This window comes from Rhinolophus ferrumequinum, chromosome 5, assembly GCF_004115265.2.
Source record: "Rhinolophus ferrumequinum isolate MPI-CBG mRhiFer1 chromosome 5, mRhiFer1_v1.p, whole genome shotgun sequence".
NCBI lineage: Eukaryota > Metazoa > Chordata > Mammalia > Chiroptera > Rhinolophidae > Rhinolophus > Rhinolophus ferrumequinum.
In genome coordinates, this window is record NC_046288.1 from 83,977,492 (window position 1) to 83,995,298 (window position 17,807).

A 17,807-nucleotide genomic window follows, 5' to 3' on the forward strand; every position below is an offset into this window, starting at 1 on the left:
CAGGGGTAGGCTGTCACCCCATTTTTAGACAGCTCTGAAATGGGACCTCTGGAGTGGCCCTACTTTGTCCAAAGCATGAGCCGGCTTCCTCTCTCACAAGACTCGCCTGTGACAACTGAAGGTCACAAATGCCCTTTCTCCTCTTCCCCGAGGGGACTGCACATGGCCCTTCAAGATTCAGCCTAGGGTCACAGTGTCCCCAACTGACCCCCCAGATCGGGTTAGAGCCCTTCCCCTTGTGTGCACACGTGAGCTCACCCGGGTTATATAAAATGTGCAATTATGGGTTTTGTCTCTACTCATCTCTTACTGATCCTGCAAACACTTGATGATGCCCTGTTCCCTGGCAAGAACTGTCTTGGATGAAGAGATGAATAAAAGCTGATCCCTGTCCCCAAGGAATCCATGGCCACTGGGAATATGTACAGGAGGCAGTAAGTGCCACGACAAAGATGTCACACACATGTGGTCCTGAGCAGGACTCGTGCATCTGCCTGGATCAACAGCGTGTGGCGGAAGGGCTGGTGACGTGCTGTGACACACCTAGAGAGCCTAGCGGTCCCTTCCCAGCTGTGGAATCATGGGCAAGTGTCTGAATCTTTCTAGGGTCCCGTTTCCTCACCCACGACATGTGACAGGCCAGCCTCACTTCCTTCTGGGAGGGAAGAGACTTCCAAGACCACACAACTGGCCTTTGGTGTATAGAGGTCATGGAAGGTGAATGAGTCTCTGGGAAAGAACGAATGCCCTGGCTGGTTTATCACTCAAAATAGAGAGTCACCCAGCCTTCCTAGCGAGCTGGTGGCAGAGGGATTCAGCAGGTCTTTTGTGAAAATGGAAGACATCCCCCCACTTTCCATGTACAACGTTGATCCCAGACTGCACTTTTCTTCCCTAGAAAAGTGCTTGAAGCAGCTACTTGTTTCTGGGACATGCCGATTTGGGGAAACGGGGCCAACAAGGGAGGAGTGGAGACAGAGGCTACTCTTTGTGCATTACAAGTGGGCAGGAGGGAAGAAGAGATCCCCACGCTAACATCTCATGGAAACAAGCCCAGCGGACGGCCCAAGCTCAGATCACCCACCTTTTCCTCCAGTTCCTTCAGGTGTCGCCTCTGGACCTCCAGCTTATCCTCCAGTTCCCGGATTTTCTGAAACACATCACATTAGGTATCAGAGGTGACATGTCCAGGGGCTCAACCTTACGCTTCCTTGTTTACCGTGTGTAGCACAGAGGCGGTGGCGTGTGCAGACACCTAGAGGGCAGCTCGACTAACCGACTCCTGCACGTGCTCAGACCTGCATCGCCACTGCCCAAACCAAGATGGAGAGCCCCCCTGGCCCCCAGGTGGCTCCTCAGGCCCCCAAAGGAGCTCTGCTCTGACCTCACTCACTAAAGACAGAGTCTGCCTGTTCTCGAAGTATGTGGAAATGGAATTATACAGTGTGTACTTTGAAGACAGGATCTCTTTAAAAGCTAAACATCAAGACCAAGACATGGAGGCACCCTGGGCAGGATCACAGATTTGAAGTGGCACCACGTTATGTGCTTTTATTTAGCTAGACCCTGGGTGCTGGGGCAGAAGAAGCAACTGCCAGCAGGAGACATCCCCCACTAACACTAAGTATTAGTAGCACCCACTGTCCCGATGGGTCTAGGACATTCCTGGTTTTAGCACTGAAAGTCCAGGGGCCCGGGAAACCCCTCAGTCCCAGGCACACCGGGACAGTTGGTCACCCTATCTGGCACTGTGCCCTCTGAATGTCCCCTGGAGCACTCACCCTCCCTCGGTGATTTATAATCAGTGCCTTCCAGGTCCACAGCAACCCACCCAGAGGGGCCAGCAAGTACAGCTTTCTTGTCTGTCATATGCCCAATAGCACTTGGTCACCCCTCAAGTGCTAGTGCCCCCACACAACTGCCCAGCCTCATCCAGAGAGAATGCTGCCAGGCTGAAGGCGGAAGACTCAGGCCAGCCGGGATACGCACGTGGCTTGCACAGACCCTTAACCAGGCCGGGACTCAGCCCTTAGATCAGTGTCACCTGGAGGGCTTGCGAAGATGCAGATGGTTGGGGCCCGCCAGTTTCCGACCAGCCATTCTGGGTGTGGAGCCTGAGAGCCTCACCTCTCACAAGTCCCCGGTGGCGCAGATACTGCTGGTCTGGGGGCCCCACTTTGAGAAGCACAGTCACCCACCCGGCCAATATGGCTCAATACGCCCAGGGCCAATCAGGTTCCGACAATGGCTCATACAAATACACAGATGGTGCACAGGGCGAATACAAGCGTCATGAAGAAAAGCAAGCAGGGGTGGGGAAGGGGGCGGGGCTACTTTACATGGATGCTCAGGGCACGTCCCACCTGAGTCGTGAGGAGGTGAGGAGGCCGAGGCATTGAACCCTGGGCTGGGGGCGCCCAGAGAAGGCACAGAACCCAGCTCGGGACTGATGCGGGAGGCGGTGAGCAGAAGCCAGGTCTTGGGGGTTCTGGAATGTCTTGATGAGGAGATCACAGATTTGGGGTTGTCACAGAGAACCGGTGAAGAAGGGTTTTAAGCAGGGAAATGATGAGATTTTGATTGAGAAAGATGATAATGGTAGCAAAACGGAGGATGGGTTGGCACGGAAGAGACTCAAAAACTACTTATGCTGTCAGATGTAGGACTTTGGGCAAGTCATTCAACCTCTCCAGCCCTGGTTTCCTTATCTATAAATTGGGGATAACCGCGCTGCCTAGGCTGAGGATTTATCCAGTGAACCTATGTGAAGTGCTTAGAGCAGAGTTGGCACAGACTGCAGACTCCACAAAGGATTAGGAAACCGGCAATTTCTAATTCTCTTCGACCTCAAGGAAACTGTGTTACCTCAGTCTGACCAGGATTGTCCCCAAAGGTCCCTTTGCAAGGTGGGGAGGCAGAGAGCATCTGAGAACGAGCACAGAACTCAGCTAGACCCTGGCTTGGATCCTGAACCTCAAGCTGACCAACTGGTGGATTCTCTAGGCCCGAATCCCACTTCTGTAATATCCTCAGTGACCCCATGACCCTGAGGGTGATATGGGGACCTGGGTGCCTTGTAAACTACAGTACCACGTAGAGGGAGGACAGCGCTTTTCAGCTTCCAAAGGATTTGCAAAAATGTCCAGGAACAATTTCTGGGCTCTAAAACTCACCTGAGAAGATGGCTCTCCTAGTCTTTCCTGACACTACTCTCAACTAACAACCAGGGTCCATCTCTCATCAAGGTATGGGAGGCCTGAAGGACTAGTACTTAAGAGTTTCCTGATTCCATCCCAGCTCTGCCACTTCCTGGCTGTGTGACCTTGGGCAAGTTGCTTATCCTCTCTGAGCCTCACTCGCCTCACCTGTGAAAGTACCTCAGTGGTTCCCACTCGTAATGTTGGTGTGAACTATATCCACACAACATTTATGGAGCTCCTCCTATGTGCCAGCACTGGTCTGTCTCCCCACACAAGAATGTAAGCTTCATGAGGGTAAGTGTTGTGTCCCCAGCAGCTGGAACAGTGCTTGGGAAGGAGACATTAGAAAAATTACAAACAAAAATCGTGTAACATCAAGCAGGACAAGCTCGATAGAGAGGTGGACGACGCATTGTAGAGGTCAGCAAGGACCCAGAGGGCTCAGGATATCACGCCAAGCAAACCAGGACTTATCGGCAATGGGGAGGGTCTGGGGGAGGGGCGGTGACGTGTTGTGTGGTGCGGTGGGTGGGGGCGGATGGATTGGCAGGGAGAGGGCCAGCGGTGGAGGTGAGGGGTGTTGTGTGCCCAAAGCGGCGTGTGGGGGTGAGAAGCGCGGGACGGTGCCAGGCCCTGCCCTCACCTGCTGGGCCTGCTGCAGCAGCTCCATACGCTCGCGCAGGATCTGGCTGTCGAACTCCCGGCTCTGCCGTAGGATCTGCCTGCGCACCTTCTCCACGGCCGCCTGCAGGTCCTCCCGCTGGCCCTCGCTCAGCGTCTCGCTGGCCTTGCCGCCCGGCTCCTGCTGCAACGCGTTGTACAGCGTGGCTTCCAGGTCCTGGATTTTCTGAGCAGCCCAAATCACACAGATAGTGGAAGGTCACAAATGGGTGGCCAGGCCCCTGTGGCCGAGGGAGGCAAAGCCTGGGCGGGAAGGGGTGCGCGCAGCAACCAGCAGTCACTGGGGTGGGTGGGGGTGGGGGCGGAGGAGTGGGAGAGCCCCTTCCAGCCCCATGTACACATTTTTGAGAATGTGTCTTACTCGATTCAACGGCAGTAAGAATAATCATAACCGCCCCTTAAAATGTGTGCTTCAGAGAGAGGTTTGATTCAACCGGTTCTTTTATCCCTGGCTTCTAACGTACTTCCCCACCTTGGGAACAAGTCCCCCTTTTATTGGGGGACGATGGGAAAATACATCTCAAATCACACACATTTGGTTTATAGCTGGCTAGTTCGGAAGGCAGTTTTGACCCAAAGCAAATGGTGACAATGTTTGAATCGTCGGCCTGCCCCCTGAAAAAGTGAATGAGAGATTCGTGGTTATCTGGGGGACCCGTGTGAAAGCTCAGAGTTTTAGTCATTAGAGGAGGTGATTTCTTTTACACTTCACAGCAAAACACTTAAACATAATTGCTTTCACGGGACTTTCTAGGGGCAAAAGACAGAATTCCCTCCTTCTCTGCCTCTTAAATGCCCACCCCCACCCCTCCTTAAGGAACTGCTCCTTCTCATCCTAAGATGGCACAGATTAGTCAGCAGTTTACATGGAAACTGACGAGAAGAGGCGACAGGTGGTTTGAGGCTGGAGGTCAACACGGTGACCCTCTGCTACTGCCTGGCCACCTGCTTGTCCAGCTTCCTCTAGCCTCCGCATGGCGGTGCCAGCTCCCTGGAGGGGTTTCCAGGCCCATGAGGACAGGACCAATTTCAACCAACAGGTATTATCACCTGGACCCAGCGGCCACCCCTGGGAAACTAGAAGGTGGGAGTGTGTCCACTGGCATAGCAGAGGGGTCCCCCTGTGGGCTCCCCAGGGAGCGGGAGCTTGCCGGGGCCTGCTGCCTCAACCCCTCTCCATTCAGCGGCTGAGCTCCTTGGAGACTCTCGTGTCACCAGCTTCCAACTGGGACCCCACCACCCAATTCCAGAAGCTCCACTGTGGCCCTGCCCCATCTCACTCACCTGTCACTCCACTCAATGACAGAGGCACACGGGCATGCAACTGCCGTGCTCACTCCCACCCGGGCACACGGCACTGCCACCCTCTTGGAACATTTTATATCCCCGACTGTTCACGTCAGTCTAGCGTGTATCAGAACTCCAGTCTCGTCATGGGCCTGAAATCCCACGTCAAGCCTTGCAATTGTCTTTGAAAATGAATGCAGCTCCTACACGGCGGCAGGATGAGCACGCAGAGGGACCTCGTCTACAGAACCAGGCCTTGCAGTGTCCCCCAGGGCCTTTCTGCACGTGGTATTTGACAACAGAGGGTGGACACCAAGGTTTTCCAAGGTGTGTTGGGAAACATCTGTCTTAGAAGATGTCCCTTGAAAAGAGGGCCTCATGATCCAGGCAACGGGTAAACTGAGTCTCAGCCCATCGTGGAGCATATTAAGGACCCAAGAAGACCTTCAGAATTTTCCAAACCTATTCTATCGCAGCCCCTCCTTCTTTTTGACCTGAGGATCCTGTAATGTCTCCTCGAATCGTATTCTTTAGAGCTTTTTGGGACAAGCTAGAGGAGGGCAGTGCTGCGTAACAGGGATGGTGTACAGTACAGGAGGAAAGGGCGCTTGCAAAAGGACCAAGACTGGACAGAATCAAGGAAAAACCAAAACCGTGAAAGAAGGAGAGAGAAGGCTGAGTCCGCTTTCATTTTTCAATCGCCCTTAGACACTGTTACAACACTGTGGCCCCAGAAATGAGGACTGAGAGGGGACATGCCGTGTCTTCTGAGGCTCCATCTGCCCTGACTGCCTGCATCTCCTGCTGCCTGCCCCGCAGCTGGACACGAAGGGCCCCGCGTCATGTGAGGGGGACCAGCCTCACACCCAGGAGCTCCCATCTGTGTGCAGCCCAGGCTACTGCTGTCTGTCTCCCTGGAGATGCTCATGGAGACTGGGGTTCGAATGTGCATTTTCAGGTACTGACTGCATTTCTTAGGCACAAACCCATTTTGTAAGATGACTTTAACTACAAGTAATCTGGGCAAACACCACTTCTTCCTGCAGGGAGACACACTGAATTCTAAATTTTCTCTGCTCTTGGAGACATCCTGGAAAAGCCGGCTAGCTCATTCTCTCACCCTCCCAAGGAAGAAGTTTCCTCAGTGCCAGGAGCTCTCGGCTTGGAGTGTCCTCAAAGCCATAGGACATAGGAACCTGGACATGGTCAGTTTCGTTATCCCCAGGAAGCCCAGAACCAGTTTTGTGATCCAAACACAATTTCCAGAGGACTTTCCCAGGAATGTTTGTTCTGAAGATCACCAACCTCCGCTCATCACTTTACCTCTGTGTTCCTTTGTGACTGTCTCTTTTTCCTATTTATAGGAACATTTGCTTTGGGATTTTAAGCATAAATAAATATTGAAGTTTAAACAAACATAAGAAAGACTGTTTCTTTTCATTCGTGTCAATTGATCACTAGAATTAAACAACCATGTCTAAAAAAATCAAGCTAACTGCTTTTGAAAACCATGATTGATTTGGAAAAGGTGACAATTTATCTGTCTGGTCATTCCCGTCTCAACACGGAGATGGCGTTTTTATCACTCCCACACAGCGGGGCGAGGACCCTACATGCAGTGTCAACCCCTAAGGAAAAATCAGCCTCTGATGCTGAGTCTGAAAAAGCCAAAATGTCCAACCCGCGCCGGGTCCTACCAGGTAAGCCTGGTCCAGGGCCTGCTTCCTGTAGTCGAGCTCCTCCTCCAGGTAACCTTTCTGCCTGCTGAACAGGTCCTGAAAAAGAGGAGGCGCCAAGATCAAGAGAACCCGCCACAGCACGGCTCTTCAGAGCCCTCCTACGCGCCTGTGCTAGAGGGACAGTCTCCCGAGTTAGGGACGCTCAGAGGAGAAGGGTGTGGGAGTCCGCCCCACTTGTGCCCTGCGTGAGTCCCCTGGTGGGAGCCTCATCGGCCCAGGAACCTTGATCCAGCCGGTCCCACCATCTCCCGGCTTCCTTCCTCACGGTGTCTGACGGCAATGAAGGGACAGCCCCTCCGACCTGGTCCCCACGCCCGGATTGCAGGAATCCTTTCAGAAATCCTTTCATGTTCCTCTTGCCACATCCTGCTGGCCGCTGAGACCATCTCTGTAACTCCCCGACCTAGCTCGTCCTCCCACACGAGCAGCGTCACCCACTTCCTCGATAGTCTCACTGCCCTACACCGCCCCCCCACGTTTCGGTCCCCACAAGCACCACCATCCATCTCTCCAGATCACAAATCTCTTTCTAGTTCTGACTTGAGGGTTTCAGGGTTAGAGGTCATCGACGGCATCCATTTGATTTTATAGATGAGGAAACCGAGGGCCAGAGAGGACCAGTGCCTTGCTCTAGATGCCTAGTACACCAGTGACACGTGGGATGAGAAACCCAGGCCTTGGGATACCAGCCCAGGGCTCTTTCCACATCACACACTGCCCCAGGCCTTAGACTATTCCTTCCACCTCTTTCCTTCGCCTCTCATTTCTACTTAGAAAACTCAACCATCTCTTCCTACATCCCGTGGCTGGGTAAACCGGCTCCTTCCCCCGTACGCCTGCTCACAGCCCCCAGTAAACAACTGCCATGAGGTGCCCGCATGTGCCCAGCTCTGAGTAAAAGCAGGCTGTGCCTGGCGTCTCCCATCCTTACAGCCCAGCGAGGCAGAGATTAGAACCCCATTTATCGATGAGGAAACTAAGGTCCAGTGAGTCTTTCCCAGGCCTTCACGACCAGTAAGGGGGACAGTGAAGACTGGAGCCGCTTCTATGCGTCTCCAGAGCACTGAGCCAAGCTCCTCTGTGTCACCAACATACCTCTCCTGATGTTCCCACGCTGCACCGTGGCTGTCACTCATGAGCACGTGCCCCGCCCCCCAGGCTCGGGAGCTGCTCCTCGTGACAGCGTGGGGCTCACTGGGTACTGACCCGCTAACCCCAGCAGGGCCCCTGGGATACGAGAGGGCCCCAAAAGATATATTAAGTGAATAACGAAGTGAATGGATGACAATTACCCAGAACAGCACTAGAGCAAAAGCAGTAGAAACCTGTGCAAATAAATAATATGAAAATACATGCAAAGCCTCCCTGGGAGTGAATCAGCTGAGCCCTTTCAGGCTCCTCCCGCCCAGGGGTCCAGGTTTTTACCTTTTCCTTCTCCAGGTCCAGCATCTTCTGGGTCAGGGCTGCCTCGGTTCCCTCTATTTGCTTCAGCCACTGAAAAAGAGCAGGACACAGGGCATTGACTGGAGGGAACCCGCGCCACGTGGCTCTGCCAAGGCCGAGTGTGCTTGGGATCGCCTCCTAGCCGGGACGCCTGTCTCCAAGAGGGTCCCCATCACATCCCGGGGCGATCCTCGAAATGGAAATTCTAAGTCCGTACAGATGTTTCAGCTGTGATGCATGTTTGCTCAGGCATCGGCTGGGTCATGGACACACGCGTGCATGTGCCTGTAGGTGGGTGTGGGTCGTGTGCCCGGACGAGCCTGTGTGAGTGGAGGCGGTGGGCGTGTGTGGTGTGAGAGCCTGACGCAGTGCCCGTGCACTCGCGCGTCGGGGACTCCACAGCTGGGCGGTGAGCGTCACTGAGCTACTCTCCCGAGCGCTTGCTGGTGGCATCACGCCTGTGACCTCATCCGGCCCTCTCACGGCCACCCCGTAGACTAGGCAGCATCACCCTATTTTTCAGGTGAAGATGTGGAGGCTGTGTTACGTCACCTGGCCAAGGTCACACAGGTGGGGAGCAGGACTGCCCCACTGCAGCAGCACCCCTGCAGCCCCCAGCAGCGTGTCTGAGCAGCCAGGTGGGTACAGTGGGGTGTGGGTAGGAAAGGAGGTGGGGGGCTTGGGCTGTGAGTACCAGGGCACGGGCTCTGAGAGCATGGGCGGGAGACCTGCGAAGGGGTGATGGCAGGCAGGCAGCTGTTGGCCAGGGTGTGGGTATACAGGTGAACCCATGAGCTCACCTGAGAGACGGGAGGAAGTCCACGTAACTGGGTGACCAGGCCTGTGGGGGATGTGCGGGCATCCGGGTGGGACTACACGCAGCCATGAGTGCGTTTGGCCTCCTGATTGCTGAAGCCAACAAAGCACCCCCCTGCCTCCCTGCCCACGGACCAGACCGCTTTCCTGACACGCAGCCCCTTAGCTGCCACCTGCTCCTCCTTTTCCTCCTCCACCCAGAACTCGGTGCCTTAGGAGCCCTGCCTGGGCCTCCCCACTCCTGCCCCACTCCCCTCCTGTGCTCTCTCTGCTCCCCCTGAAATGTCTGCTCCAGCCCAGCCCCGCCTCACCACACCCCTGCGCACATCTCCCCTTAGATGCCGCCCAGGTCCCTCTGTTGGGGAAGAGCCCCATTTCATCCAAACCAGGGAGCTGGGAGCAGCCTCGGCTCCTCCCTTCCCTTCACTTCCCATATGTAAGTTCCACCTCACCAACCTCCCAAGCCCACCCACCGGACGCCCTCCCTATTGCCTTCACCCAGCTCAGGCCTCCTCTCTGCCTCCTGGCTTATGTCTGCCCCAAATCCCTTTCTGCCAGCCCTCCAGCCTGCAAGTTCTCTCAGAAACATGCACTATTCACAAACCTTCCCTGCTGCTTCTTGAAGCCCTCGAGGATATCCCATATCTCCATCACTCCTGACAATGTCTGCCTCACACAAGCCACGCCTTCCTTCACCCCAGGGCCTTTGCACATGCTGCTCTCCCTGCCTGCACCATCACCACCTCTCCCAAGCGCAGCCTCGGCCCCAGGCCTTTGGTGAGCTAACACCTCCTCAGCCTTCTGGGCCTGAGTTAGCTGCTGCCTCCTCCAGGAAGCCTGCCCTGCTTCCTAAGTCCATAGGGTGGGGTGCCCACCATGGAGGCCCGTGTCTTCTTGTGAATGATTGCCTGTCCCAGCACCCACCTGACGGGCTACTGTTGTCTGTCTCCCTCCCACTCAGCCCCTGAATGTGGGATCACGTGGGACGCTTTCTGTTCCATTTCCTTACCCAGCACAGCGCCTGGCAGGAAGCAGGTACCTAACCCACCTTTGCTGAAGAAGGAGGATGTGAGGGGTGGAGGTCTGGTGGGCTGTGTGCTGGCCACATAGAGGGAATAAGACCAGAGAAAGCTACAGGCACGGAGGCCCCCTCCTAACCTCAAAGTTAGCTCGGCCCCAAGAGCGGCCCGGAGCCAGCAGCATCTTGTCAGGCGCCCGATGGCGCATCTTGTTAGACTTTGCTGAGAAGATGCATGTTGTCTTAGGAACAGGTACGCATATTTTTGACGGGGGTGGGGGCAATACTATTTCATTTTTAATATCCTAAGTGAGCAGTCATAAAATGAGTCAAATTAAAATGGGGAAGTTCCAGTTTTAAGTTACTATGACAAGCTCGTCTTAGGACAGCTTTTATAGAGCATGGTGTCAGATTTTCCCTTATTGTTAAAAAAAAAAAAAAAAGACTTGATATGCATATCTGCATATAAAGGAAAATCTGAATGAGTCCTTTTCAGCAAGTGGTAGAGTAAACGAGGATGACATACAGGCCATTGTCACCCTGGGCAGTGAGGTCAGGAATTTGAATCAGAGAGACGCCTGCCCATATCTGGGGGGCCTCATTCTGGGAGTGAGAACCTGCAGGCTCATGGCTCTGTCACCCTCCAGCAGCGAGGGGTCTGGGGATGGAGACACCTGCCGCCCCCAAGCCCCCAGGTGACAGGTGAGTCAGCCCACTGGACACTGGGGACAGGAGGACTTTCTATGGGGAGCGTGGCCAGTGCACCCCCACCCCAGCCAGCTTTCACATGCCCCTTGGGTGCAGGGCCTGAGTCTCAGGGCCGGGGGTAGGGGGACTGTCTCCTCTGAACCTAACTCTCCCTTCAGAGAAGGGCCAAGGCCTCCGCTCCAGGCCAGCTATTAGAAAGCTTAACTGTGGCCGGCCAATGCCTAAGCCACCTCGCTGTTGTGACCAGCGAGAATACAGATTTTTAAAAACTTCTGTCTTTCTAATTGGCTTTGAACTCGAGGGAGATGTGTGACTCGCTGTCACCTGTACACCCTCTGATGTCCCACATTCAGGCTCGTCTGCTGGGCATGTGCAGTGTTGGGAGAGGGAAGTAAGAGGTGGTCCCTGACCTTGGACTCGGCTACCCAGAGGCAGGGTCTGGGGTGCTGAGACAACAGGGCTGCCCTGGGGGCGGGGGGGTGGGAGGAGGGCAGGCCCCCAGGGCAGGATGCCATTTGCAGCAAGATCACCCAGGAACATTGTGTGACATTCCTAATTGGAGTGGCACTTCATTCAGATGCTGCGAAAGACGCTTTGTGCCTCTAAATAGAAAATGGAAGTTGCCCTCAGTTTGGTCAGAGACTGGTATGGACAGTTTTTAAATGAGGTGTATTTGGATGAGCAGGGCTGACTGACACCTCACAGGCGGGGGCCTCTGTTCCCCCTTCCAGCTTTCCTTCAGCGTTCTTCAGCTCCAGGGTGATAATTTGTCCCTGTTTGCTCGGGACTGACCCAGTTTCAGCAATGAAATTCCCAGGTCCCAGGAAAACCCTCAGTCCCAAGCAGACCAGACGGGCAGTCACCCTGGCTGTCCTGTCAGCGTTCTCAGCCGATTCTCCCACTGTCCCACTTTGCTTTTGGGGTGCACTCTTAGCACCAACGTTCTCTCCAAGGGAGAGATACACAGCAACTCCCAAACATTTGACCTTCAAACATTTGACCTTCGTTCATAGACACACGGCAGGGCTAGTGTTTCCTGAGGAAATGAGAAAACACTGGTCTAAGTCCAGTACCACAACTGTCACAAATGGGGAGCTGGGCCCCTCCCCCTGGCAGAGTCAGGCCCCCTTAACATGAGCCCCTTGGACACCACCTCCTGCTCCCACCCACCCCTGTGGGATTCCGGGAGGCGCTGGCAGGCGAGGGAAGCTGGCACAGCTCTTGGTGTTTAGGGCACAGAGCATGGTGCCATGCTGACCAGCTTGGCAGGGTTCTGGGGGTCAATGGCAGACGGACCCCCTTTCCTCAGCTGTAAAGGGAGATGTGTCCCCCATCTCATGTGGCTGCTGAGAGCAGGAGGAGCCCTAAGGATCTAAGGTGGGGGCCCAAGGCTGCGGGTCTGCTGGGGTGTGGGGAAGAGCCTAACAGGAAGGGCCCAGGGTGGGAGAACTCTCAGCGAGGCTGTGAACTTCCCACAGTCTGCTGCCCTCCAAGGAAACACAGAGGACGGAAGAAAGGAAGAAGCCCTCAACCCACTGTCCCAGCGCCATACCAAACCAGCCAGCCCAATCCCCGGCAGTCCCTGCTCTCTGTTCCCCACCCACGAGCATTGATCCAACACCTCTCGGCCTGACACTCACCCTGCAGGACACGTGGCTCTCAGCTGCGGCTCAGGGAGACGTGGAGACCACCGTGCAGAAGGCCCTGCAGCCGGTGAGCAGTGGGATGAGAGGAACCCAGGAGGGGCCTCTCCAAGGACAGGGAGGGACCTGCTGGGTCTGACATGGCCACATCCTGGGGGGGGGGGCGTGCTGGGGGCTGGGCGGCTCTTTCTCAGGAATGTTGAATAAACTGAGTTGTGTTTACTCAGCACTTTACATAACACTCCCCAGAGCACTGTTTTGGGAAGGGAGCCAGTCACAGGTGGCTTTGTGCATTCAGTCACAAGGGGCGGTACGGAATGCACACCATGCCTGACACCACAAGGCTACCCGCATCTCAGGGTCCCCAGCCAGCCACGTGAGTCGTCATAAAACAAACCCCCCCACACACACACCTGAGGACAGGTGAGTGACCTGGGAATGGCCACTTACCACCTGTGTGACCTCAGGCACGGTTTTGCCTTAGTCTGTGACCGACATTTAGTGCCCTTTACATGACTGGGGAGGGTGGACAGGTGCCCAGGGAATAAACCAGATTTTAAATGCCTTTCCAAAGATTCCAGGAGGAATTCTGATCAAGATCATTAAAACCTCATCATTACAAAAATGGTACTTAAAGTTGAACTCGTGCTTTGAAAGGAAAAGATCTATAGATGCAACTACGTAAAAAGTTCTATACACCTAAAAATATCCCAAAGTAATGTAAAAGGTAAACAAACCAGGAATGTATTTTTAACAAATACGGCAAAAAGTTATTATCTTTACTATGTAAAGCACGCAGAGAGGTCAGTGAGAAAAACCATAATTACGACAATCATAATTATGAATGAATAACAAACCCAATGGGAAATTGTCATAAGAAATATAATGGCAATTCACAAGGACGAAGAAAACAGGTAAATACACACAACAAACACTCAGTATCACTAGCACTCCAACAAATGAAACTTAAAATAATGACGTCATGGAATGTTCAGCTATCCAGTGAGCAGAGTTCTGACGGGGTGATTTACTGCCACGTTGAACAAGAAACTAGCAATGTGTGCCAGTCAGGCACAAGGAGAACTGGTACCACATTTCCAGAAACCATTGTGACAACAGCAAAGCTCTTAAAAACATCTTACCAATTGGCCCAGTGATCCCACTTCTAGAATCTATCCCGTGGAAGTGTTTTAAAATGTAGACAGAAACTTATGGGTAAAGCTGTTCACCGCTGCATGATGGTAAATAGAAAAAAAGTGGAAACGGCCTCAATATCTAACAGCAGAGGGAAGATTAAAGGACTGAGGGTGTGGCTGTCCAGCGGGGAAATGGGGGCCGTTCAGTGAGGGCGGGGGGAGCTTACACTGCAGGATGAACCCTGGAAGTCAAGTACGAGTTCAACTTCGTTTAAAAAACAGGCATGGGGAGAAACCCGGAAGGAAATATACCAAATGTCACAGATGGTTTCCTGGATGGGGGTTTATTTCCTTCTGTGGTCTCCAGGTTTTGCACAGTAAGCGTGAGTGACGACAAGGCGTGCACGTGCGCATGCAGACGCAGACGGACAGACACGCATGCCGCCACACAAAGCGAGACACCAATGTACAGTTTCTTGTATGGTGCTGGGCAGCCCGGACAAGGTGACCGACAGAAACGCCGCTGGGCTCTACCTTTTCGCACAGGGCAAGCACAGTTCCGGCTTGGATTATTGCAACCTGCTCTTCATTTCTCAAATTCTAAAACACAAAAGCGGGCAAGGGCGTTTGACACTGGATCCCACAGACAGTCAGGGCTAAACAACTGACAGCTGCTCTCTGAGCAGCGGTCCCCAACAGCAGTCCCCATTCTCTAAAGGGGCCAGCCGTTAAAGGCAGAGGGGTTCAGCCCTCTTCTTGGGAACGTTTCACGGAGTGGCACCAAGCCTTTTGGAAAGAGGGCCTCCTTCAAGCCAGTCTTTTAGGAAGGCAAAAATACCACTTTCTGATTTCAGGAATCTTAAGGGATTCCATTTTCTTTCTGGGTATTCATTTCTATGGTTTTGTTCCTCATCACTCACAGGCTGTGAGGATGCCCTAACTTCAGAACCCCACTTCTGACGAAGGCGGACCCAGCCACACCCCTAAAAGAACATGGCCATACAAAAGCCTTACATTGTACTTATTAGATCTCTTAAATTAGAAAGAAATGAAACCGAAACAAAACAAAAGCCACACAGAGTACACCCGAATCAAAACAAGAACACAAAGCCAGAAACCGGTCGCTCATAGTTACCCCGTTATCGCCAAGGATATCTAATTTCTTCATAAGTTCAGAAATATTCACATCCTGGAAAAGATTTCCAACATTCATTTTCGTGTGAGCTACAAAGAGCAGCCATACCAAGGTCTAGCAGCACAGTCCTGAGTCCTCCATCGGGCACCACACCCTCTCTCTCCTCTTAGTACAGACAGCGGGGGCCGAGACTTACTCGGAGCAGCTCCTCCCGGGAGCGAGGGACAAAAGGCCGGAAGGTGCTGCTTTGGGGCTGAGTTTTATGTCAGCACAGACACTGCTTTCTAGAAAGGCTCGTGGCATCCTGTGGGTCAGAAGGACCATCTCCGTGCCCACAGGGCCTAGCAGGACTCCGGGCACGGGGCAAACACTCAGCTGCTAGAACCACCACAGCCACCACGTCCAATGTACTCACTACACGTCGGGACCGTGCTGAGTGCCTGTCTCGTGTAACTGTCCCACCCACGGCGTGGTGTGGACATCGCCACTCAGATCTCATTGATGAAGAGACTGAGGCTCAGACAGCTGACAGATCAGAGCTGGGAAGAGGTGACGCTGGGGTCTGCCCTCAGGCCACATCCAGGTCTCTGCTCTTTTGACAGGGGGACAAAGACAGTAACATTCGATGACCCACTTAAGTAACGAAGTATGACTTTCAAACCATGGTGGGCAGAAAGGGGTATCTCGTTGCAATGAATTCTATCCCTGGCACCTGGACACATCCCCCTTCACAGCTGAGCCTTTGGCGGCAGTAGCAGAGGCACCCCCCAAGCACGCTACCTTAACTCCTTCCTGGTGACAGAATAGCTGGAGAGCGCTGCTGTTGTTCTCGGGGAAGGTGGTGATTTGGAGGTTAAATGCTGGCGACCTCCGCTCTCTCTCCTGGGGAAAAGATTTGGTTTAAAAACAGAACTTTATTGAATCATTTACCACTTGCCATTTTCCCACGTTACTCAGCAAAACCAATGAATTCCAGCTGGCAATAAAAAGGCGCACAAACTACGCTATCCCCGTCCACCTGTGAGCGCGACGTCCGTCTCTGCACCCAGCGCGCCTCTGGTGGAAACCTGTTTACGACTCACCTACGCAGCCGGGAAGAAATGGTTGAGTGCATCACACAAACATCAGTCAACATGTGACAGTAACAAGTGCCCAAAGCCACCAACTATGCTGTGTTACCTTGTGCCCGGGGCACATCGTTACTTCATTCAATCCTCACACAACCCCACAGGCAGGCATTACTGCTTCCATTCTGTGGACAGAGACACAGGCTCAGGGGCCAGGCCAGGGCCCCACGCTAGCGAGCGGCAGGGTCAGGATTCTGGCTTCACATTTTTCTCAGTAGAATCGACTGACTTCATTCAGTTTGGATTTGTCTTGTTTTGGTTTTGAACCACACTCACACACCAATAATCATTCTACCCCTGCCTGAGATTGCTAGTCAAATCTCAATCTCTAAGGAAGGCAAAGCAAGCGTTTTCCCAGAAGAGGTCCTTATTAAGCATCCATAAAGTGACCCGTTTTGAGCAAGGACAGGAGAAGCCCAATTACTTACAGGAGCAGAAAGCTGCTCTGGTCTCCAGCGTCTCCTACTTAGAGCTGCCCTGACACTCAGCCACGGGCAGGTGAGCCAGCAGAGAAGACCTGTCCAAATTGTACCTTGAAATCAAAACTGCTTTTCTTTTCTCAAAATTATGGTAAGATAAATAAGCATGCTTCGGACCACTCCTGCAGAATCTAGCTGCAGAACTGATGGGCTTCTGTAGTCACTGAACTGAGAAATGTAACCAAGATGAGAGCTCGCTCAGGTGCCGGGTCTTACAAAGCAGGTGATCTTGGCTGAGGCTAAAGCAGAGAGGAACTCATTAACTCAATTGTTTCCACGAAGCCCCAGTCTGGCTACCCTGGGGGTTTCTGTTCCTTATCAGCCAAGAACAACATTGGAGATGGCCCGGTTCTAGAAATGCCTTTCTACCTGCGATATTTACTTCAATGGAAAAGTCACAAGAGAAAGCTCGTATTTTATACGAACGCAAGTCAGAAAATTGGTTTCTAATGGCTCTGAAGGATGGAGGAGACACTCACAATTTCAAGCACACTGTGCAATGCTTATGGAATTCTCATGGGAAAGATGCATCACAAAGACCCGCGGAAGGTTTTCTAAGAGTGGCAGATGTATTAATGACGAGCTCACGAAACTTCCCATTTCTGCTGCATGAACAAATCACTCAGCTCACTCAGGCTCAGGCAAGAGGAACACAGTACCACGTGGTCCGGAGACATTCACCCACCGTCCATGCCAACACAACAAGGTACAAGATGGTGCATTCTAGTGCAAACAGAATTTTAACTGGAGCCAGGAGGAGGAGACAGAATCAGAAACACCAACACTGCGAAGGTGTTCACTGTCACCGAGGGTTCCACACATGCAAAGGGACAGCAGAACCGCTACCGGTGCTTAGAGAAACTGGTCACAAACTCAGGTGACATTTAAAATGTCAATGATTTTTTTCAACGGAAACAGACAAACAAAGGATTATGAAGTAACATGGCAGCCAGACAACGCAGTAACACACCCGAGGCGAGATTTCCATTGGAAGCAGTAAAACCATCCATATTTTTACACTGGGTCCAACTCTGTGTATTGGGGAAGTGGCTGAAGGTTCGGAGGAGGATTTCTCCCTGTGAACAACATTCAATCACCCACCCTCCATGCTAACGAGTCGTTTTGAGTTGTAGTTTGCGTTTGAGTTACAGATAGTAAATTTTTTTTGGTCCTTTACTGCTGTGATGCACGTGTCCGTATTCACCAGATAAAAAAGTTGGAACAACGTAACTAGTTTTCTTAACCTTTTTCCAAATACCTCCTTTTTTCCTGGTTTACTTACCTGTGGTTACCTTGGCAAATAGAAAATGGATCAAACTAGCACTAAACACATTATAGAGCCAGGTGCGAAGCAGGTCAGGACCTGCTATTTCAAAAGGTGAGACTCACTGCCTG

General features: G+C 52.9%; 1 protein-coding gene across 5 annotated transcripts in view; it reads right to left on the bottom strand.

Annotated features, from left to right (window-relative positions):
• JAKMIP1 (janus kinase and microtubule interacting protein 1) overlaps positions 1–17,807 on the bottom strand; it is a 104,379-nt gene that overhangs the window by 4,469 nt on the left and 82,103 nt on the right. For 4 of the 5 annotated variants that reach the window (XM_033106705.1, XM_033106708.1, XM_033106707.1 and 1 more), the window contains exons 14-20: positions 15,587–15,688; positions 14,807–14,860; positions 14,206–14,271; positions 8,333–8,401; positions 6,866–6,943; positions 3,844–4,047; positions 1,085–1,150 (exon numbers count right to left, since the gene is read on the bottom strand). In XM_033106705.1, the coding sequence (XP_032962596.1) occupies positions 1,085–1,150; positions 3,844–4,047; positions 6,866–6,943; positions 8,333–8,401; positions 14,206–14,271; positions 14,807–14,860; positions 15,587–15,688 (639 nt within the window). The remainder of the gene's footprint in view (positions 1–1,084; positions 1,151–3,843; positions 4,048–6,865; positions 6,944–8,332; positions 8,402–14,205; positions 14,272–14,806; positions 14,861–15,586; positions 15,689–17,807) is intronic. The other variant, XM_033106709.1, reaches the window with a different exon arrangement.